Source organism: Morone saxatilis, unplaced genomic scaffold (genome assembly GCF_004916995.1).
Source record: "Morone saxatilis isolate NCDOM2014 unplaced genomic scaffold, NCSU_SB_2.0 Contig15, whole genome shotgun sequence".
In the NCBI taxonomy this organism is placed as follows: domain Eukaryota; kingdom Metazoa; phylum Chordata; class Actinopteri; family Moronidae; genus Morone; species Morone saxatilis.
Genome location: NW_023339707.1, coordinates 4,512,560 through 4,535,515, shown reverse-complemented (window position 1 = coordinate 4,535,515; position 22,956 = coordinate 4,512,560). Strand labels below are relative to the sequence as shown.

The window sequence follows — 22,956 nt, the reverse complement described above, 5'->3', positions numbered from 1 at the left end:
AAAAAATACACAACACATTTAAATTTTATTAATTACCACTTTTAATTTATTTAATCATCACAGAAAGAGAATTGGAAAAACAACTAGCTGTAGGTCTGTGTGCTGTAAAGATTTCTTGGCTGGGCAGAATTACTTACACGCATAAGCATATTTCTTAAAACGTGAATTCATTTACCATTAACTGTTAAAGATATTGGGGATTTATGTAAGTTTGTCTTTTTATGTGATACTACTGTTGTAGGCTACTAGCATTTTCTGCATCAGATCTGTGCTGTGGTTTAAAATGTATCTTTTCATTCTGTGTAATTTTGTTTCTGTGAAAGTCAGAATCACACTAATTGACAGAGAGGATGAGATGGAATGACCATCTCTTTGTACAGCAGTAATGGTCTTTCACTTCTAGAGTTTCAACCTTGACCAAATTCACAGTCCAGTCAGAGAATGAAACAGAAAAGGAGAGAGAGGTAGTGAAAGCTGAGGAGGTGGGAAAATATAATTGGTTTGCAGGATATGGTCCGTTCCTTTCTGCGACTGTTCCTGCCTCATCTTTTCAATATTCTTAGGGGTCCTCACTTCTGTCTCTCTCAGATGGAGTGAGTTTGTGGAGTAACTGCTCTCCCAGTAGCGACTTCAGACAGCATAGAATAGAATGAGGATCTTCCCTCTGCTGCAGAATGTGAACTTGTGTACCAGACGGTACAGGACCAGAGTGTGTGCAGAGCCTTCCTGGCCTACTGATGAGCAGTGTCTTCCTTGCCAGAGGCTGTCTGGACTAGAGATAATGCATCGTGGTTTAAGGTCGCTGGCCAAGCCCAGGGGTGTATAAACTTCTGCTGTTTTCAAGCCAAAAAAAGTATCCAAAAGACAAACTATAGCTGTTTTCTCTGGACTTGTTTAATTGAATTCAGGGATGCAGTCCATTAAGGTAGAAATCATCAGCAATAGCACAGTTTAACCACATTTGACCAGCCGTTTAGCGACAGCTAACGTTTAAAAATGTAGCCACTTTTGCCTCCAAAATGGCTGCCATGGGTTTGCCATGCCCACAAGGGTCCAACTGTGAACCCGCTCCCTTTTGCTCAGGATGAGAATGTAACGATATTTATTTTACGTATTTATTTTTTTTTACTAGGGACAATGCACATTAATCAACACTTTAATGTAAATCTGCTGGAGGTAGCTAATAAGCTAATTGTCTTCCATATTTGCAAATGTGCTAGTAAAAATTTGCTGTCAGAGAATGTTCAATATTATAGCTATAATTTCATCCTCTATGTTTTATTAAGGACATTTGTAACTAACATTAGTACAAGCAAGTTTTGAATAAAAAACGTAATGCTAAACTTATTGCTAACGTTAGTCGGGTGTTAATAAAGAGTAGCTTGTATAGCTGATAATGTGTTTGTCAAGTTATGTGTTATTATCTTCTTCTTATCAAGAGCAGAAAGGTGCAAATAAAAAAAGAAATATTTCTCCTAAATTCAGAATATGTTTAGCTACACCTGAAAAAAGTCAATCATTCTTTTTTTTTTAGGGGAAGTAAAACAAACTACAGACACATTGATACATTATCACTATATAGAGTTGTTTTTGCTAACATGTTAGCAAATAGTTGCCTACTTACACATGTAGCCGACACAGGGGGACATTTGTATTCATCTGGGGTAATTTTTTGTGGCAAAATGTAAATGTAAGTTTCATATTAATTCTCATTACAACTCTGTTTGGTCCACAAGGGAGGGTTCCTGAGGGAAATATCTGGCTCTTTAGCTGCCAAATGCTGGTTAGCAAGTTGCTAACACTGTCAGACTGCTGTTCAGTGCTGGGTGGTACGCAGCGTAGGGTTTAGCACCACTGCTTGTTTGAACTATGGACGTATAAAGAGAACTAGATACAGCGTTGAAGGGTATTCCATTCATTCTTATGAAAGCTGCTCAGAGAAGCCCAAAAACCCACTTCCCACTATAAAGAATTTACCTGGATGAACTTCTGGTTTAACGATACGCTAACTTGAATCTGGATAAAATTATTTAATTGTGTAGCTTTTCTGAACTTTCAAAATGTTATTGGACTGAACTGATCAAAATCAAGTACAATGTGAGTGTTTGTGACGCTCAGAAAAATGTGACCACAGTTTTACAGCTGTTTCTTTCACAATGAAAACGTATGTGATAAATCATTTTTGGGCCAGTGTGCATCATGTGACGGACGCCACTGCTGTGATTACATGGTTTGGCCACTATGTCAAAATGGCTCCAAAGCCTGCTTCTCTTCCTGTTGGCTTGGTTTGAACCATACAACCAAAACAATGTCTGCAGAAGGAAGTAATAGATAGACCTCAGGTCCTCAGTGAGGTCTGCATTGGGACTCTTCTCACCACGTTGCTTGAAAGCCTGTTATACATACTGTCTTTGATGATCACTTTCAGAAGTGAGGCAATACCTTCGCCCTGTTTGTCCTCTTCTTCTTCTCTCCTCCTCCTCTTCATCCTTCCATTCCTCTCTCCTTGTTGAATAATAGAAATGCCAAGTGATGAGACCTCAAACATCAAAAAGCCCATTTCCTAGCTTGACAGAGCAATTTACCTTTTCCCATATTCACTCACACACATAATTAAAAGTGGTGGATTGGACTGCAGTGTATAGACTGCGTATCTGTATAGCAGCACTGACTCAGAGAAGCAAGCACACACACATACTGCGAAAACATAAAACTGTCCGATTCACTGCGAGAGGAGAGTTTTCGATTAGCGAGCGATGGATTTATATATGGCTCTCTTTGTGTCTCTGCTACACACACACACACACACACACACACAGGCAGTCTCGCCATGTTCTTTCACTCTGTGTATCTTTTCCTGCCTTTCGCTTTTGGTCTATCTCTTTCTGTTCAGTCGTATCACATCATTTTTGCGCTCATAAAAATGAACAATGGGACTAAATCAGTTTTATCACTGCCGTTGTTTCCTCGTTACATGGTCAAATTGTCCCGATCTAATAAAAACAGCAGGGTAAGAGAGATTTTTCATCCTGTCATCGGCCTCTGTTGTGGACGTCAGTGAGACAGAAATATGTCTTGTGTCCTACATGTCCCTATGGATGACATCATCTAATTGCTTTAAAGTGAATGACTAAGTGGGTTACAGCTCATAATCTATTGATTTCTACTGTACCTTTGTACCAGATTACTCACTTATCATAATAATCACCAGTCTTGCTTCTTTCTACTCACCGATTTCCAATTGAAATGAGTTATTCTTTTCTTTCAATACAGACTGAAAGAGCTTGAGGGCTGAGTTTGAGTTTGTTTTGGGGATTGTAATCTATTAATTGTGTTGTACAGTACGCTTGTGAGGCCAAGCCCAGTCTGTTTTTTTTTTTTTTCTGTGCCGTAATTTCCACTACTGAGCTCACAGGGCAAGGTCGCGCTTCTCCGCTTGTAAAACAGCTTCGTAAGGTGACCTGTTGGCAGCAAAAGCCTTCGCCTCTGCCTCCTCGAGGCCGCCCAGACAGTGGCATAATGGTCTGATGATGTACCTCCGTGTATCGATTTAGCTACAGTACAGAAACGTACTTAGCCGTACTGTACTGCACAGTGGAGAAACCCTACTCCTGGCACCACATCAGAGAGGGTTCATATTCAATTCACTCAGCATTTACTGCACTTGGAGGTCAGGGAGAAAAGACTGCCATGCGCTCCTTTTTTAAAGCAGTTTCTTTGGTGTTTATCCAACTTTTAAGTTGTTAAAAAATGTTAGTGAAGACAGGGACAGGGACAGGGAGAATAATGAGGACATGATACTGAAATCTACTGGTTGTGCCCTTGGCCCTGTCAGCTAATTGGTGAGTTGGGTTTTGGAACGGCATGTCTTAGCAGTTGTTTTGCGTGGGCAGGTTGAAATTAGTGACGGGGTGGTTTGGTTAAGACTACTGCTTGAAGACACTGTCATTTCAAGCCGACGATAACTGTGAATATCATTTCTGAAGTCTCTGAACAAGACATTGAAGTCCTTCAGGGCTGCTGCCGTCTAAAGCTCAAGTTTAATACTTGACTTTTACTGACCACTGAACCCCCTCGTGGATTTAAGCAGTGCAATAATTAACAGCCTTTAATTCTAACTTTTTTTTTTTCATAATCAAAATGTGCAGTTTCTCCAAAGCAGATGTAAACAGCCACTCTGGAAAAAAAGAGCTGTGCCCGGCTATTCCTGAGGTGGAGAAAAGCTGTTTAAGTTGACAAGGTAGAGGAAGTGCTGCTGGAAGTGTTGATAGCAGTTGCTCCTGTGCTCATTAACAGTCTGTATGGGCCCATTGGATGTGTTGTGAGATTTTATTGTGGGTTCGAGAGCTGGACATGGTGGTAGTCAATGGAAGAAAAACAGTGTGTGTGCACATCACACTGCCTCAATACCAAGTGCATTTGACTCAGCGTAGAATTTCCTAAAATATTTCATGTTTTTTTTTTTATATTAAAGATATATAATCTATTTTAACTAGCCTATATATTCTAGCATGAAAAAATGAAGATGGCTAATACTTTAAACTAATTGCTTTTTGAATATTATATATTATTGTGTTATTATATCCATCATATGTACAATGTGTTGTCAAAAACCCAAAGAAATTATTTATATACTAGACTCTTGATTCTTTTAAATTTAGCATTGCCTAGCATGTTTCCGGATGGCATGATATCTTCTAATATCCCTCCTTACACACACAAATACACAAATACACACACTCACACACGCCAGCTGTCAGCAGTCTGTCAAGGCAGAGAGATGAGTGATCTGCTGATCAGAATGTGATTTGTGAGACGGTCAAAAAGACAGACAGAGAGAGAGAGAGAAAGAGAGATATATGTCTTAATGTGGTTGAGAGGAACGGCGTGACTTGGGTCTGAAGAAGAAAATGGGCTAAAGCTGATTTGTGAAAGAACTAAAGTGAATGACTGTGAGCATGTTTGTGTGTGATAAAAAGAACGAGAGAGGATGATTCTGGGTGTATCTTAAAATTTAAACTTTTGTATGTTTGAATGCATGTGCAGATTTGTGGAACACCGAGTACCATGAATCATATACATATATATAGTTACAGGTCCAGTATATAACATTGAGGACGATCTGTTGTAAGAAATGGAATATAACGTTTCCTTAGAATATGTCGTTTTTATCTACAGAGAGAGCGGGTCCTCTTCTACAGAGGCCTCCGTGTTGAACCGCCATGTTTTTACAGTAGGCCAGAACGAATAACCCAAACACTCTAGATAGGGCCTTTTGCATTTTTCCTACCAAAGTTTCTCCTTTGCTTGAAAGGGAAGGCGAAGTGTGGGAGTTAAAGTTTGCGACTATACACTAAATGCCACTGAATCCTACACACTGATTCTTTAAGAGAACAATTTTGTATGTCACTGTAAGAGTTATAGTTATAGATCAATACACTCTTTTATCGTTAGTTTGAATATCTAGCTACAGCCAGCAGGTGGTTAGCTTAGCTTAGCCTACAGACTGCAATGGGAGAAACAACTAGTCTGGCTTTGTCCAAAATTGACAAAATCCACCTACCAGCACCTGTACAACTCACTTCTTATCACTTTGTATCTTGTTTATTTAATCCATTACAAAACTGTAGTCACTAATAGGCGTGTATATTCACATCATGCCATGCCCAGTGTGGGTTTAAACTGTAGGTTGTAATCTTAGCCTGATCCAGACAATAGGACAGTAATGTCACACACAGTAATTTACCTCCCCCCTACTATCTGTCTTGTGCAGAAGTGACACAAAAGAGAAAGATGACAAAGAGAAACATGTTGAGGATTACTGTGGTTTTGCTGATCATATACGCTGTCAAAGGCGTAGCCTCTGGATATGAAACTACTAAAGTTTCCCCATTGTGCTCTTATTGTTGGGATATGGCTAATACCTGCTAGTGATTACAAGAGCTTACGAAAACAAGAATGTACTTTTGGATAAGGATAATGATGATGACAGAGAGATCTTCTCTCCACCCGGCTCTGTATTTTTCTTCTTTTTCTCTTCGCTCTCTGTCTGTTTCCTCCAAGTTAGTGTCTGTCGGTGTCTACTTGTGATCTATGGCCTCATTTGCTGTGTTTTTCAGTGTGTCCAGCCAAATGCATGACAGATGAGAGCACAACAGAAAGACAAAGGGGCAGAGAGAGAAGAAAGTAAATTGGACAGACAGATAAATAAATAAAAGACTTTAAATTTCTGAAAGAAATTTAGATCTTGCTATTTTTTATTATACACCTGTGTGTGAGTGTGTGTGTTTATGTGTGTATTTATGTGTGTATTTATACTGTACGTCTTTTATCCAGAGTGGATGTACCGCCATGCTGTGTATGTGGAGAGCAACCTTGTTTTCAACTGTTATTCACATCCACATGTTAAAGTTCATATACTTTATTAACTCACATGTGCCGACCATCTTTATGTGCAAATAGTGTACGTCAGAATGTGCACACCATAAATTGCGTATCTGCGGCCACTTTGCTGCTGGTTACGTGTGCGTATGTATGGCAGTCTTAAAATCCTGCTGGCGGGCAGAATAAGCCATCCATCAGCCTATTGTGTCGTGATTGCGCCTTATATTCTCTCCCATATTATACAGATGGGACAATTACAGCCGGGCCTATAGCTGCGGCTAGCCGGGACCGCACGGGGCCCCATATGTGGAATGAAACATCAGTCGCAATTACATTTGTGTGTCTTTCTCATCCATCCTTCTCTCTGCGTCCCTCATCCCCCGCCTCCCCCTCCTTCCACTCTCTAACCCCCTCCTCTCATCAGCCACTAGGCAAATTAAGAGCCTCTCTATCATGACCCAAATGAGAGAGGCTCATTTGTAGCTGTTATTTATTTGTAATAAACGCCCCCCTCCCCCCCATCATCTCCCCTGTTCCCCCTCTTTCCTCCACTCCAGAAAAACATGACCAAAAAGGGGAAAAAAAGCATCTGAATCCCAATGGAAGTTTTTTGTTTCTTTTCTTTTTTGTCACAAATGCTGTCCATTATCAGTTTGAAGACTAAAACTAACAGGTGAAATGGACATGTTTTCATTGCAATCTCATTCTTTCTATTTTGCCCGACCTCCTCTCCTAATTCCCCCCCTTCCTTGCCTTCCACCTCCCCGCCTCCCACCACTGTCCACAGATGAATGTGTTTTCCTTCTGCCGCAGCAAATAGGCCGGGGATGAAAATACCATATTTAATATAAATAGGTGGTTCTCACTTACTTACTGTCAGACACACACACACACCCACACACACACTCACTAGCCACCTCAGTAAGACAAAGAGTCTTTGGCTGAGCATCTCCCGTTTCCCATCCCATTATCTGTTTTCTAAAACTCAATAATTGAACTGTTCCATTGGAATACATCATCCGCCCCACTACCACAAAGCCCCATTGAATAAACTTCTCTCCCTCGCTGTTGTGCTTGAGCGTGACATGTTTTTTTTTTCCTCCTCCCTCTATCAGATAGGCTGTATTACTAGCGTGGTATTTGTCCAGGCGCAAGTAATGACTGCAATTTGCTGCTATTTGGTGTCGTGTAAGAGGCCTGCACCTGGTAATGGTAGCATTATAATAGTTATCATACACAGGTTACTATTATCATGCTATGAATCTGCCATAAGCTATTGTGTCCAACTGTACATCAGAGTGACACAGGAGGAGGAGATGTACAGTCTGATGATAAAATGGAGGGATTACTGCCATCACATTGAGAGGTGTGCTGTTATGAAAGCTGTCTAGGGATGCAACTTTATAAATAACATCATACTAGGAACATGTTTATCCCTGCCACAAAAGGCACTTTATTTGTATTGGAATGACTTTGCTAATATGGCACAGCAGGGCTGTTTAGTTAGTTTAGTCTGTCTTACTCATTGATGCTTTATCTGACTGAGGCTTGTGCAAGTTAAAATCTATGGCCCTGACCATGGCTCTGAAATATCAGCAGCCTGACTGCGCTGTGTATTGATATATCCATGGCACTGTCCATGGTGCTCAAGTAGCAGATGGCCCTTTTCTCTCAGTCCCACCCTTCTCCCAGTTTCATCTTGGATCTTTGATGTTCTCTGGTCTAACCTATACTCAATTCTATACTAAATCTAAACTCGATTTGTCCCCTATATTTTGTTAATTTGGACATACTGCTTGATTTATGTGCTTCCACCATGACGTAGTTAAATTGTTTTACAGTCGGGTGAGCACAGGGCTTTTAATTTTCAAATGTGAAAATGTGTCTGACTTCCTGCCTACGTGATCTGTTCTGTGTAACCTGACACGGCTGGTTGCAGCTTCCATCTATCTTAGTTTTTTGTGTTAGAATGCTAACATTTGCTAATTAGCACTAAACTTACAACTGAAGCTGATAAGATATTTCACTGTGAAAGTGAAGTGAAACTTTAGTCTGCTGGTGGCACTAGATGATCAGTCAGGGGACGTGTGAACCAAATTTCATGGCAATCCATCCAATAGTTGTTGAGATATTTCAGTAAATAAACAAAATTATTAACCTCATGGTGAAGCTAGAGGGGAAAAGTATAAATACTTAAATTCTTTTAGTCTGGCCCATGTCCAATCCACTAACATGGAGGGGGCGGGGTGTATGACCTATACCGCAGCCAGCCACCCGGACCTGATCGAACTGTTTTGGCCTTACTTTTGTAGAGCTGTCATGTCGTCCATCTTTCTTTACAGTCAATGGGAGTGTACAGTGAGATAAAAACCAACATATGCATTTTTGTCTGATTAATCATGCAGCAGTTGTTCAGGCAAAAGACATAAAAATAGAGTCTGATTTACTGTTTGAAGGTAGAGAAGTAAAAAAAAAAAGAAAAGAAAAACAGTGTGTAAAGGTAGAGCTTCCTCTTTGAAGGTTTCTACACTGCTGTGCCTGCAGCTGCCATTAGAATTCACCCTCACCACCCTCCAGCTCACCTGGTGTGCCCCCTGCCTTTGCAGTGTTATTGATGTTGTTCTTCACCTGACTGAGGCAGTTGGAGGTGTGTGTGCGTGTGTGTGCTCACATGTGTCAACGTGTCTTGGGTGGTCAGTGTCGTATTTAAGTATTTAACAACTGCCCCAGAAAACTTTTAAAGGATAACTCCTTGACTTTTAAGTATTTAACATCCTGGGTGAAACTCAAGGTAACTCTTCCTGATAATCGTGCAGACAGATGGTGGATGGTATAAATGCAGGCAGTAGCACAAAGCATGTCTGTTTAATGATAACTGCAAACACAACTATGTGTGGAAATTGACTTCGTAAATGATAATTCCCCTGATGTTTGGGTTCTTCTTTGGTTGCAATTTAACAGGCAGGTAAATTTGAACAGCATTGTTTTATGATCAAGTTCTCCAATTTCCCCAAAGAGAACACTGGAGTTTCATCTTATCTTAGTCATGCAGACACACAGATGGCAGCCGGTAGAGATTTAGCGGACAAAAGGAGTAATCCTTGATGTTTATCTCAACGGTGTTAAGTACAATAGCATATTCTTTTCAAGGAATTCCCAGGCATTCAGTAAACTTGGCCCTCTTATGTTCTGATGAGGGCTCATGCAGACATCTGTCAGCCATGTGTAAGATTAAAAAAACAGGAATGAAGGTCGAGTATTTCCTTTTTGCTCAATTTTCATTTGAGTGCTGCAACTCCCATTTTAAAGGATGATTCTGAAGCTTTAGTTCTTGACAGCATGAAGGTTATATAAACATATGTTCTTCTTTATTTACAATTAAAGTTTGATGGGATATCATTTGTCAGAATGTGTGGTAATTAAGTCAAGGCAAAACAGCCCTGCAAAATAGGTTCATTGCTGCATAAAAGACCTTAAAGGGGTACTCCAGCAATTCTTTAGTCATACATTCATAAATCTGGGGGACTTGCATGGTAAGAAAAGCAAGGTAAAAATTGATGCAATAGAGGCAGCGATATCCTCAGTTTTAGTCTTGGGTGGTCAGTGTTGTATTTAAGTATTTAACAACTGCCCCAGAAAACTTTGCCTTAGACTCTCAGTTTGGTCCAAATCGTAACTTTCTCACGTATGTGTGTGTGTGTGTGTGTTTTCGCCTGAGGCAGTTTCCTGTCTGCCAATCCATCTGTCACCTGTAAACTGCAGTACCACTTTTAAGTAGTAGCACTCAGAACAGTTTTCTTTCAGTTTCAGTCTGTTACAGTTCAGTTCACTTGTAATGCAGTTTTCATACTACCAGTGAAAAGAGGGGATTCTTCAACATGCAACAATGGAAAATTCCATAATAATAATACCCATCTCATTAAAATAGCAAGATAATACAGGTCATGTATGCACAGTTGTTAACCTGGCATCCTGTCATATATGAATTTATAGGTGATGAAAAGTAAATGTGAAGTGACCAGAAGGCTGTTTTAATTTGAAAGGACGATGTCCAGACTTTTAAGATTGTTTTCCGGTTCTGGCTCCAGTGGACAGTTGTAAGCTATTTACTTTTTTTCTAGATTCTGTTTACATAAACTGCTTGCTTGCATCAGTGCTTCCTGATCCACTGAAGAACTGTGGGCAGTACACAGTATGTTTGTCAGAGGGTGTAAGCAGTTGTAAGCAGCACCTCCAGAGCTGTTTATCTCTGATAGTCACAGTGGGCTCATTCCTTTAATCTCATGTTCCAGGCACAGGACACCTCCGGTAGATCCTGTGTGCATCAGGCCTATATGATATAAGCTGTTTGAAGGTGGTATACACAGGGTTTGTGTGCTATATTAACCAGGTGTGTGTTCCTGTGTGTGTGTGTGTGTGTGTGTGTGTGTGTGTTTTTATTTCCAGGTCACCCGTGTACCAGTGGAGAGTTGTGAGCAGTACACCTCCTGTGGAGCCTGCCTGGGATCAGGAGACCCTCACTGTGGCTGGTGTGTGCTACATAATGTGTAAGTGCATAAACTGCTTACTATGTTGTATCCGTGCAGTAATTTCAGGGGTTACAGGAAGTGGGTGCTCTGCAGTTATTTCTAATCTCTTATTGGGCTGGACAGAATTGTGGAAATTCTGTCAACATTTTTTATTAGTCATATTTATGTTCATGGCCAGTATTATGTAGACCTGTTTGACACTGCATTTGTTAACACTCCAAATGTCAGAGTGCGCCACATTTGTAAGGGTTGTGTTAAAATGCATATTTAATAATTCTGCCATAATATATTTATTCATATGTATTGTGTGGATCAAAAATGAGTTAGCACTTTGCTAATCCAATTTAGCTCATACTCAAGGCCTGTGTATGCTCAAAATGAACCAGTTTCTCCCAACCATATCTGCAGGCAAAAGTATTTATTACTCTTCAGACTTTTCTACCAAATTAGCTCTGGTTTTTGGACCAATTCAGTTCAAGACTCTTAGAACCTTGGTGCTATCTAGCAAACCTGTGTTTCCACCAGTTTTGAGTAATCAAGGACGCATCATCAGGAGGGCATTGCACAGTGCACAACAACCTGTAGAGTCTGACACCCACCTCTGTTCACACTTCAGGTCAAGCAAAAAATGCTATTTTTGTTTCCAGCTGGGATCCAACCTTTTGGGTTCCAAAACAATTTATTTTTGGTTGAATGCTCTGAATGGTTCAAACCAGCATGAACCAGAATGGAGTCAGTTCCACACCATGCCATGAACAGTGATAGAGGCAACGATCTTTCAAATGGGGATAACACCTCACACTTTCAGGCAGTCTTTTTTTTTTTACAGCGACTGACAGTGTAGCCCTCATTTGTACATATGAAAAGGGAGCTGGAGCAAGAAGTTCAAACCTTTCCTACTTAACTCCGTATAGGGCCAATTGTTCACAAAGTTACAAAAGTTGCTGTACCCGTTGACTTGATGATCTCACAAGCACATGATTCGACTCATACTGACCTCTTTACAGTCCAATCAGCATCAAGTTGGCCAATTTAAATTTCCTAATGATTTAAACGCCATTTGTAGCAAATTATATCCGGTTAGATTTAGCGGAAAAGGCTCTGGTCAAGGAGGGAGCTCTTCAGACAGAACGTGTCATCAGAGTAATAGTGAGAAGTGTCAGGTTTTGAAGGCCACCATGTACACCTGTGTCGATAGCCAACCAGCTGATAAATGTGGCACTGATGGTGAAGCATGAATGAGCAGCTGGTGCCAATCAGCTAATGCAAGTGCAACTTCAGAGCTCTGCCTGAACAGACGCTATATACACATTTGGTTCACTCTGCTTGTGTATTGGTTTTATATTCGACTGTGGTGCTATACTGGGTTTCTTTTCCTCACACAGCCTTAGAATTATTTATAAGCGCTCTTAAACTTTGGTGAGCCATAGATTAATTTTGATTAATGCAACCCCTGGTTACATACTACATATTTTTGACAGGATAGAAAATTCATGGTCCTAAGAACCAGACTGTCTCTCTCGACACCCTTAAGTGCCGTTGAAAGAGTGCAATATTTCTAGTTATCATATCTGCACTAACACACCTTATTCCAGTCACTGCCGTGTGAAGCCCTTTCACTATATACGCTGCTCATTTCTGCTCACTTCCCTAATCTACTCCCATACATCCATACACCTACTAATAAACACTGAAACCCAGCAAACTAAATATATTTTACTTAAACAAGGACAACAGTAAATAGGATTAGTGTTAAAACTTTAAACAAGTCTGAATTCAATCTTACCAAGGTTTCTGGATGGAGATGGTGATTGTAGTGTCCTCTGTCTCTAGATGTTCGAGGAAAGATCGGTGCGAGAGAGCAGAGGAGCCTCAGCGTTTCACCACCAGAGTGGAGCAGTGCGTCCGACTCTCCGTCCAGCCCGACACAGTCTCTGTCACCATGTCAGAAGTGCAGGTACAGTGTGTGTGTTTAGATGTGTCATAGTGTGTATATTATTTGTGTGACGGGGAGAAGTGGAAGAAAGAAAGATGGACAGCAAAAGTGAACAAGATAGATCTGGAATGAGACTGAATAAAGCTTGTTCTTGTGTTGTCACTGACAATCTGTCCATCATTTCAAACGGAAAAGTAAGTTTTAGCCACATATCTTTTCTGCTGTGGGTCAATATCTTTCTTATTGCATCACTAATGAAGTATATCGCTTTTAAATGTTGTTGTCCCTCACCTTTCTGCTTTCCTTCCTTCTCTTAGTTGGTAATTCAGACGCAGAATGTGCCCAGTCTGTCTGCTGGAGTGAACTGCTCCTTTGAGGACTACGTAGAGACAGAAGGACGAATCTACGGTGGACGGATCTTCTGCTTGTCTCCCTCTACAAAAGAGGTGGCCCCCATCACACGAGACCAGGGTAAAACGAAAAATATCCCAGAATTCTAAAAATACACTGTGTCTGAAAGGTGTGGCATTGCAGATTTATGTTGTGACCTCTTTTAATTTTGCTTTCTGGGGTCTACCTGAAGAAAAAGTTTGATTTGTAAAAATAGACATTCTTAAAGCTAAGTCAGTATTATTGAATATTATTTCATCATTCAGTTTCATGATCATTATTGAATATCAATCAAGATTATTATACTTTTTGGATTTCAAAATGCCTTTTTTCAAAAGTTTTAATTTCATATTGACATTTTTCCTTATAACGTTTATGTTTCATGTCACTTTTCATTCGGACACATTTTTTTCATAATGTTACAGTGGCAGTGGTGTTGTCAACAGTCACCGCACTCTCACATGTTTCTCCTCATACAACTACTTATTTTAAAATTTATAAGATTGAACACTTTGGGGCATCTGTTGCCGTAAATCCTGCTACCACAGTTGTCAACCTGACCAATTCTGACACTTAAATGTACTACAAGGCGTTTATAACTGGTTATGAAACACTCTAATTTACTCATGCCTCTATATGACCTACATAAACAAATTAGACCGTCAGCAAGAAGATTTGATATTCCTTTGTAGTTATTTTTAATGCCTGCCACCGGGTCAGATTTGGTCGAATTCCCTGTGAAATCAATAAAACAAGGTGGTTTTGTCCACAGGGGTTGCCAGAATCAACACAAAATGAAAGTTCCTCGTTGCTGCTTTGACAAAGTTTTATTTTGCAGAGAAGAGAGACTCTGCGTCATTCTGGGTTTTTCGGTTGAGCAGTTTTGATGCTGCATAAACATAAATTGTTTGCTTCATTCAGCCTGCTCATTCAACTGTGTGAAAACACGAGTCGTTCTGCTCTTTAACTGCAACCATTTCTTTGTGATTATCAAAACAAGAAACTGCTGATTCACAAACTCACAAAACCCGTAAATGTATATAGACAGCTGAACCGTTTCCTCCACCGAGTAACTTCTCTACCAATTCTATTGATTCTGCTCCAGGCTCTGCTTTGTTTGCAGCAGAAACACTGTGGCTCCAAATGTCAGCTATATAGGAATTGACAACTAACACCTAAAATGAGGCTGTTAACATTTCAAAATACATTGCCCCGGCTCAGGCATGATCCTGGGTTCATGAAACATTTTACATACACTATATTTGATAATATCAGTTGTTCACTATAGCACTAAAGCGCTGGTAATATGGTGTTTTGTGACTCCTTTTAGGTGACCAACGTGTAATAAAGTTGTATCTGAAGTCGAAGGAGACGGGAAAGAAGTTTGCTAGCGTGGACTTGGTCTTCTACAACTGCAGCGTCCACCAATCGTAAGTTCTCTTTTGGATTGCAAATGTTTGTTGTTATGTATGAATGGATTGGAAGGAGGTGGAAGAAAGGAGTGAGAAAAAAGTTATCTTTTGCAAGATAAATAGCCCGAGTGTTATTTCCAATATACAATGACAATACACACCCAGCAAGATGCAGACTGGTGGAAAGCATTGATCAATAGAAAGGTGACTGTGGTTACTTACCAGAAGCAATAATGCTAAAATATTGGCCTGCAAATAACTCCTATAATGGAGAATGGAAAGAACACTGTGTGACCTCTGCTAATTCATTATTCAATGTATTCAAGCTTTTTACAAATCAATTAGTTAATTAAATCTCAAGCAATGAAGGGACTACTGGTGAGTGAAATAATAAATCGATTCCTAACCATGCAAGACCTAGAAGGGCAGCCAAGCTTGGGTGGCTAAAATACGTCAGCCGTGTTTCTTGGAAATGAATTATCCCTAATTTAAGTATAGTAATACTCAGCACTTGTGGAGAGCAGTTTTTGTGTTTTATACATGGCTGAGTCGGTTATTTAGGAAAGATAGCTAGATAGAAAGCAGGGGAAGGAGAGAGACTAAACAGAGAGACTTACACAATCTTTACACAAATAGTATGTAATGATAGTGTAGCTGTAGTGTTTCTAACATCAACAATATTACTTTAGTTGAGGAAATATTATTTTTATTAGAGTTACATTTTATTGTCTTCTATCAAAACTGCAATCGACTGAAATTTTAAAAAATGAGCGAGAGCCAAAATTTTAGTAACAGTTACAGTAAGATCTCTTAAAGAATTGTAGAAATTAAAGTTGTTTTAGTCGTTTTGTTGGATGTAATGACAACTCTCAGCTGTAGCTAATTAACCTTTCAAACTTAATTATGTGAGGCGGCCAAATGAACTGCAGCCGCTGTTGCCTGTTTAATGTTATCTGCTCTCTGCACGCTGGTGCTGCACGATTATTACTGTTTGTGAAAAAAGAAACATTATTCTGTGTTCATGTTGAAAATTGGAGAGTGAACTGTGAAGTGACCAACAGCTGGTGGGTAGCAGACAGAAGTCAGAATCTTACAGTTTTTTAAGCATATCCTATCATTGTTTTAGATTATCAATTTGAAACCTTTCAATAAAACCTCCAGAGATGTCATTATGCAACAATTAGCATATTTAAAGATTTACTACATGTTACCCAAATGAAGTTAAAATGTAAGTGACTCAAGCTAACTAGCTTCATCATTATAAAGCTAGTTAGCAGACATTATGTTTTTATGTAGGCTGTAGAACACTGACATAAACTAAATCTTGTAAACTAACCTTGTCAATACGAGAGTAAATCAAGTTGCACATTAAATGAGAAATAGTGGTGACTCTCTTTAAGCTGATGTCTGCTCAAAAAGTCACTAATTTGTTGGTCATCTGTCAGTTATTAAAACTTAAAAAGATAGGTACATTGCATCATTTCTCAGCAGACATTTGTGTACTTGCAGCAAACTGGTTTACTTAGAAGATTAGTCCCCTGTCTAACTGGCTTAAAATAAAAGAACCTTGGCAAGACCTCAACAACAAGCATCAGCATCATTGTATCTCTTTTTTCTTTTTTATGTGGAAACCAGATACATTTGTGATTATGGTTGATTCAAACTGATCTTGTTTAATGCCATGTAGACCACAGAACACAGCCTGGAGTTAAAATCGCAATTAAAGTAGTCAGGAAAAATTATTAGTCAGAAAAAGACATTTGTTCAATCAGTTGTTCAGCTTTAATTGTGGTTTTGTCTCTTAATGCCAGTGAGGGTTTTCAATTGAACTTACACAAAGAGAGGATGTAGAGGGGGGGGGAGCCGAGCAACAGTGAGATTGGCCTGACAATGAATGAAGAATGTGTTCTTAATTGACTTGCCTTGTTAAATAAAGGTTAAATGAAAATAAATAAAATGTCGACATTCCCTAAATGACTCTTGGCTGCTCCTCTGAAGTCGCTGAGTGGGATTCACTGGGTTGCACACTCTCCCTCTCTCCCTCTTGTCTCCTGCACCTGGCACAGACTCGCATCTCGCATTTAGGTATCTGCACTTTGTGTCGATACACCTGAAATGAAAATGCATCTGTGGCATACTCAGAGTGGATTTCTCTTTTCTTGCCAAGCGTAGATTGATGACAGCATTACTTCCTCTCCTAATGTTTACATCATTTAAAATATCCTTTTGCTCTATCCATTTTGGGCTTTTATTTTTTTTCCCCCTTGTAAAATAGAGGAATAGTAAAAGCCCCTTTTCAGTCAAATAGTAGCAGAAACTACAGACTCAGTAACTCTGTGTCTCTCTTGTGTGTTACTATTTGGGTTCATGTTTGCAATGCATATGAAGAACCACGAAGATTAGGAAAATAGACTATTGATGAATTTGAGAAATTAGACTCAGAGGTTCCTCTACTCAAAAAGTTCCCGAGCCAAAATACTGAAGAGTTCAAAGCTCCAAAACTACTAATTATGACAATAACCTTTAATTCCTGAATCACCAGCCTGACAAGCAAGTAATAAGGAGTGTAAAGTCCACTTGTCATGCTTTCATTCTCTGTCATGCCGCCGTCCTTCCCTGACTCCCTCCCTTTAGCCCCCTGGCCCTCTTTTCCCTTTTCTGTCCCCAACCTTCCTCTTGTCTGCCTATTACTTTCTCTTTTCCCATCCCTCTCTGCACCCGTCTCTCCCTCTCCTGGCCCCGACCCCTCTTAACCAACTCCACCCTCCCACCCCCCACCTCCCTTCTCCCTTTTCTTGCCCCTCTCTCGTTCATCAAGCCCATTTTATTGCCTGCGCTCTGCTCTTGGCCCCGCATATATCTGCATAGTAATAGGCCGTTAATTAGCTCGAGCCGGGGTGCCTGTGTGGAGATCGTCATAATGGAGTGGGTTTGGAGAGAGAGCTCACCTGGGCCACTTCTCAGGGCCTCCAGGCCTAGTTCAATGGCTTTGATTCATTTTTTCTGTGAATGTGTGTGTGGACATGTGTGTGGAGTTTTCTGTTTGTTCTTTGCGAGTTAAGGAGTGTACAGGATGCGTCAAAGTAACTGCGTTGTAGTGTTTATTTGTGCATATTTGTGAGCATGCAGGAAGTGTTTTCTCGTGTGTGTGTGTGTGTATATGTGTGTGTGTGTGTGTGTGTGTTTATGCTTCATACCCCTGATTAACCAGCTCACCTTGCCCTCCTCTCTTTGCTGCATAAACAGGCGTGCTGCTGTTTAAGCCTTTGATGTTGGCTTCACTGGCCCCCTCAGGACTCTGCAGGACTGTAAAACTACAGTGCAGTTATTACCGCAGCAGCTGTAACATAAACCCACATATTATACACCACTCCCCCTCCGCCGTCGGCTTTCGCCTCTGAACCTTTGACACCGCCTGTCGGAAAGGTGCAGGAGCGGTGGTGTTCAGCAGCAGATAATGGAGTTGCGGCATCGTGGGTGGTGGGCGGGTGAAAGTGTAGCACGGACTCGCAACAGCACAGACGTACAGTATCAGCACACATGCACTTAAGCAGAGTAGCCGGCAGGCGAGCACCCAGACGGGCTCGTGTGCAACTTCACACAGCCTCGCTCAACACGCTCGGAGGTGTATGGCACCACGCAGTCTCATACAAACACACACAAACAGGTGCATGCACAGTCGGAAGGAGCATGCAGAGACAGAAGGCACAAGACTTGGCACAGCAAATTGTGCTGCAAGCTATTTACATACACTGTTACAATATTAGAAATTTGCATTAAAAAAGAGGTTTGGAATAGTTTAATTGAGCATTCGGGAGGAGGAATAATACATCTTTAAAGAGAGGAAGGGAAACAAATGGGAGGGAGAGCGCTGGAGGGGAAGAGAAACTTGCGCTCCCCGAGAGCTGGTGAGGGAGAAGGCAACTGAGAAGGAGGCATGAAGAGGGAAGGAGAGATATAAAGCAGAGTGTTAGCAAACGAGACGGAGATTGTGCCCATTGTGTCAGGAATAATGCGTCCCACACAGCTAAAAGGTTAGCGCCGCAGCCTCAGGCCACCATGACCATTACAATATGAAAGGGCTGAAAATCTATGCAGTGAAAAGAAGCACTCAAGGGGGGGGGGGGACCAGCCCACACTCCGGCCCCTATGAAGGGCCCTCATGCTGGCAGACCATTCGCACAGAGACCAACTGTACGTCACAACTACATTATCCACCTGCCACTTTTAGATGCATCTTGTTGGAAACAGTTTAGTTAATCTTTTCTGTAATTACATCACTATTACTTGATGCAAATTTTTATGACAATACTTGTTGGTCCAATTCTTCTGATAAGTGTGACCCGGTTTAATTAAACTGAGGGTTGAGACTCACAGACTTACTGCTTTTGGACGTCGCCGTGACAAGATGCAATAATATCTTATAATGAGTCTGAGTCCCCTGTTGAGATTCTAAACTTCTCATTTGGTTCCTGCGCTTTGTAACTTAATGATGTATGCATGGTTTTATTGCTGCTCACTTTGGAGCTTTATTGGATAAAATACAAAGAGGTCTATATATAGATCGCATAGCACAGCCAGTCTTATCTGTCTTCTAAACAGTATACACATGAAAGATATCAAACCAATCAGAGGTTTTCATCAGAATCACAACATCCCTATAGTTCAGATTAGGCTATTAAATCTGTATGCTTTGTGCCTCAAAATGGGTCACTGGCTTGGTCGGCACATGTTGGCATGTTGTGGTGGACTTTAGATATAAGGCCTACCTCCTAATTGGCAAAGAATTGCAACTTCATGTGTGACTTCCTCCACCATTGACCAGAATTAAATGAGCGAATGATCGTTCACTCCTTTCATATACGCTTGTGCGGGGCCATCGCTCGCATATCAACAGCTTTGTTCCATCGATCGCACCTCGCTAGAACAAAAGCTCAGAGAAGATGAAAAGGCATTTGACCCGGCTCTGTTGCTAGGCCTTGTTAAATAGCAGGGGATTTTATTGACTACATTGCAGCAGTGCAGCCACTTACCCAAGCCAGTTGTCCAGGCATTGACAGCTCTACTGTAGGACAAGCCTCCACTGCCCAGGTGAGCCAGAGGAATGCTACGATGTCAACATGGGCGACAGCTTGTGTGTATAAGTGGGTCTATAAGCGTGGGTTATTGCAGACACGGGCGCGCAGACACCCCTGTGAATGTGTGTGCACACGTCCCTGCAACAAGAAATCAATAAACCCTGGGGTTAATGGTGAGGAGGAACTGGCTCACCAGCTCTACTAACAAACATCTGACTGTTAGCATAACCTTAGTCCACCCTTCTCCCCATGGAAATCCACTGGCATTGATTATAAGCCTTGCGGTGCAGTTCAGTCTCACTAGCTTATCTCTGACTGTATGAAGCCCACTATCCCTCTGTCACAGCAATACAGGCTATTTAGGAGTTAACCCTCAAAAAATCTGAATAAAGCAAGGACAGAAGGACAAAGACAGAGCAAGGATTAGACTGAAATCCAATTTAAAGTCAGTCTTTCCGGCAGCAGGGTGGCATTGTAAGCTAAGCAATTGTCCTTCAGTTTGGAGGACCCGGTTTTAAACCCCCGTGGTGGCTCATTACTGTGGTGTTTTTACACTAGGCTTGTCAGAGATCACTTGTCAGTCAGACAGTAAAGGTGGTGTTGTGATTTATGTTTCCTTTGACCTAACTGTTTAAAAGTTTGAGTTCCAACACAAAACCACTCCCAAGCAAAGACCAGATAGCAGCTATTTGTGAACTTGATGTAGATTGAATCACTGGTGTGTTGTATATGTCACTTATAAGGTAGCAACAGCAGCAGTAAAACTGTACAAGCTGACACATACACAGCCTTATCATCATGTTGCCTTAAAATTGTTATGGTTCATGCTAGCAAACAACAGCCCAATTACATGAAATTGAGCAACTTTAAGCTAATGCTGTCCACCATTTGGTGCTGGTAAGCCGCCATACAGTGAAATGTGCCATGAAACCAAGACAAGCTAAAAAAGACTTAAAAACTCTGTAGAGTCCCAAATTCTCTGTTGGTTTGTCCCTTTGAGCAACCACTTATACATTACATGTCATTTAAAGCGAAAGGTTTGTCTTTCAAGATGCACACCTCACGTCTTTCTTATAGGTTCATTAATTAATATGTGTTAAACAATAGCTATTTAAACCCTTCTTTTAGTCTTCATGCTAAGCTAAGCTCACAGCATGCTTTCTGTAGCTTCATATTTAGCGTACAGACACAAGAGTGGTTTCAACTCGCCCTTGGCAATAAGGAGAATAAGCGTATTTACCACAATGTCGGACTCAAACCCAGCGAAAAGACTAGTTAGCAAAGACCTTTAGAAGCATATAGCATTAGTAGGATGAGCTTGAAAAAGTGCAATATTAACCATGGCATAGGCTACAATCAGCAGTTCAATGCAACATTGTGAAAATAAATCTGGAGAGTAGTAACTGGGTGATGAATAGGCTACATACAGTGGACCCCACAGGTTCCCAATCAGTTCCTTTGGGTGTGAGTTGGCGAGCAGAGACTGTGGGCGTGCAGGGGTTCAGTTGAAGGAGGCCTGATTGAGTACAGTGACAGACAGGACTGACGTAACATGTAATTAGCATTTGCTTTTCTTAAGGCAATTAAGAAATTTAGTTCAGAAGTGGTATAAAGACTACAAAGCCAGGACTTTTGCTAGTTGAAAGAGAATATCAGGATTATTTTAAGAGTTAGGCCTATTGAACATCAACCACTGTCAGTCTCTGTAATTATTGTTTGTTTAACTTTTAACTTCTTTTCATCATTTTGCAACAAAGTCATTGGCTCAAAATTAAGTTTTTCCTCAGTTAGCAAAGATTTCTTGCATTAAAAATGCCAATGAAGATTGGGAAGTAGAGCCTTTCTGTTTCTTCCCGTGGGTGTCAGATAATTAGAAAACTGTAATTTAATACAGCACTGACATGAAAACAGTTTGAGGAAATCATGATCTAGTAGAGACTTTGAGCAAAATAAATATAATTATGTTACTACAGAACAAGCTCAGGAGAGTGACTTTAGAAAAGAATGTAATTGTGCCATTAAAGTTTTCCTCCTTTTTCATTGCAAAAACCAAGCTTTTCTAAATTAAACAACTGTTAATTTACAACAACTGTTAAATTTAAGTAAAATCCTCAACTAACCTTTGTGTTTTTGAACAACCTACCCTACTATTGTTTTTTCTTTTTTCTTTTTTTTTTTTCTGGTAGCCATGATAGCCTTGTCTCTGTGTGGTAATCCATGTTTCAATGTGCATATATTCATTTTGCTCCCTCAACTCTGAAAAATAAAAACAAAAAACAAACAAACAAGTGTTATATAAAAACAGGCTTATCTTGGTCTACCAGCTTAGTTCACTGTAAGCCTCCAAGCATGGAGAATAAGAAGGGACGAGTGGATCGCCAAGGATTCTCTCCTGCTTGCGCTCCCTCTCTGCTGCTTGCAGCGTCCGCCATGGCCTCGCTGACAGCTGAAATAAAGTCTTAATGCACGAGGCCACAGTTACACTTGTCATTCCAACGTGATTTCTGGAGATTTGGCCGTAAACATTTGATGTTGTGTTGATGCGTGTCCGCACTCGGCCTGTCAGTGTGTGATACGCGTCCTCCGTTGAAGGTTTTCTTTTGATCTGTGTTTCCACTCTTCCTGTATTTTACTGCAACAGTTCTGCCTGAGCATATTGTATCTAATCTATGATGAATTCAGGTCATAGTAGCTGGGTTTCCCTCAGTGTATTTTTATGCTAATTATAATGAAGAATTTAGAAGTTATGAATGAAAATTGCAATGTTTAGTAGAATTTTTGTTTTCAGTTTGCATCACTGTTTTTGCTTTTTTTCAAATTAGTTTTTTAAATATTCTTGTTAATTAAAGCATAATAATGAATTAAGAATAATAGAGCCCAGCACATGGATGTTTTCTGATTCAGCTTCATGCTGTATTGAATTATTTGAGTAGTAAATTGAACAAAACTATAGCTAAAACTGTGAGAGAAATGAAGGGAGAATGGAATGGCAATGTTGCCCTTTATTTGTATATTTAAGAATCCTAATGGCAAAATGTAATTATTTTCAATATTTCCAGATGCCATGAAAGCTGACTGTAGAATTGTGGTTCTGGACACTTGATATATTTATTATAGTTTTGTGCTGAGTTAGGAAGAGTAACAAATGAGAATAAGATCAGATAACAATAAAATGAATGAAGGATAGGATCCTTTTTTTTTTTTTTAAGTATATTTTTTTCGGCTTT

General features: G+C 40.3%; 1 protein-coding gene across 2 annotated transcripts in view; it reads left to right on the top strand.

Moving 5' to 3' along the window:
• The window catches only part of LOC118324207 (plexin-A1-like), a 255,757-nt gene that overhangs the window by 122,548 nt on the left and 110,253 nt on the right, over window positions 1-22,956 (top strand). For both annotated transcript variants that reach the window (XM_035656416.1, XM_035656415.1), the window contains exons 5-8: window positions 10,831-10,931; window positions 12,747-12,870; window positions 13,167-13,320; window positions 14,570-14,669. In XM_035656416.1, coding sequence (XP_035512309.1) covers window positions 10,831-10,931; window positions 12,747-12,870; window positions 13,167-13,320; window positions 14,570-14,669 — 479 coding nt within the window. The remainder of the gene's footprint in view (window positions 1-10,830; window positions 10,932-12,746; window positions 12,871-13,166; window positions 13,321-14,569; window positions 14,670-22,956) is intronic.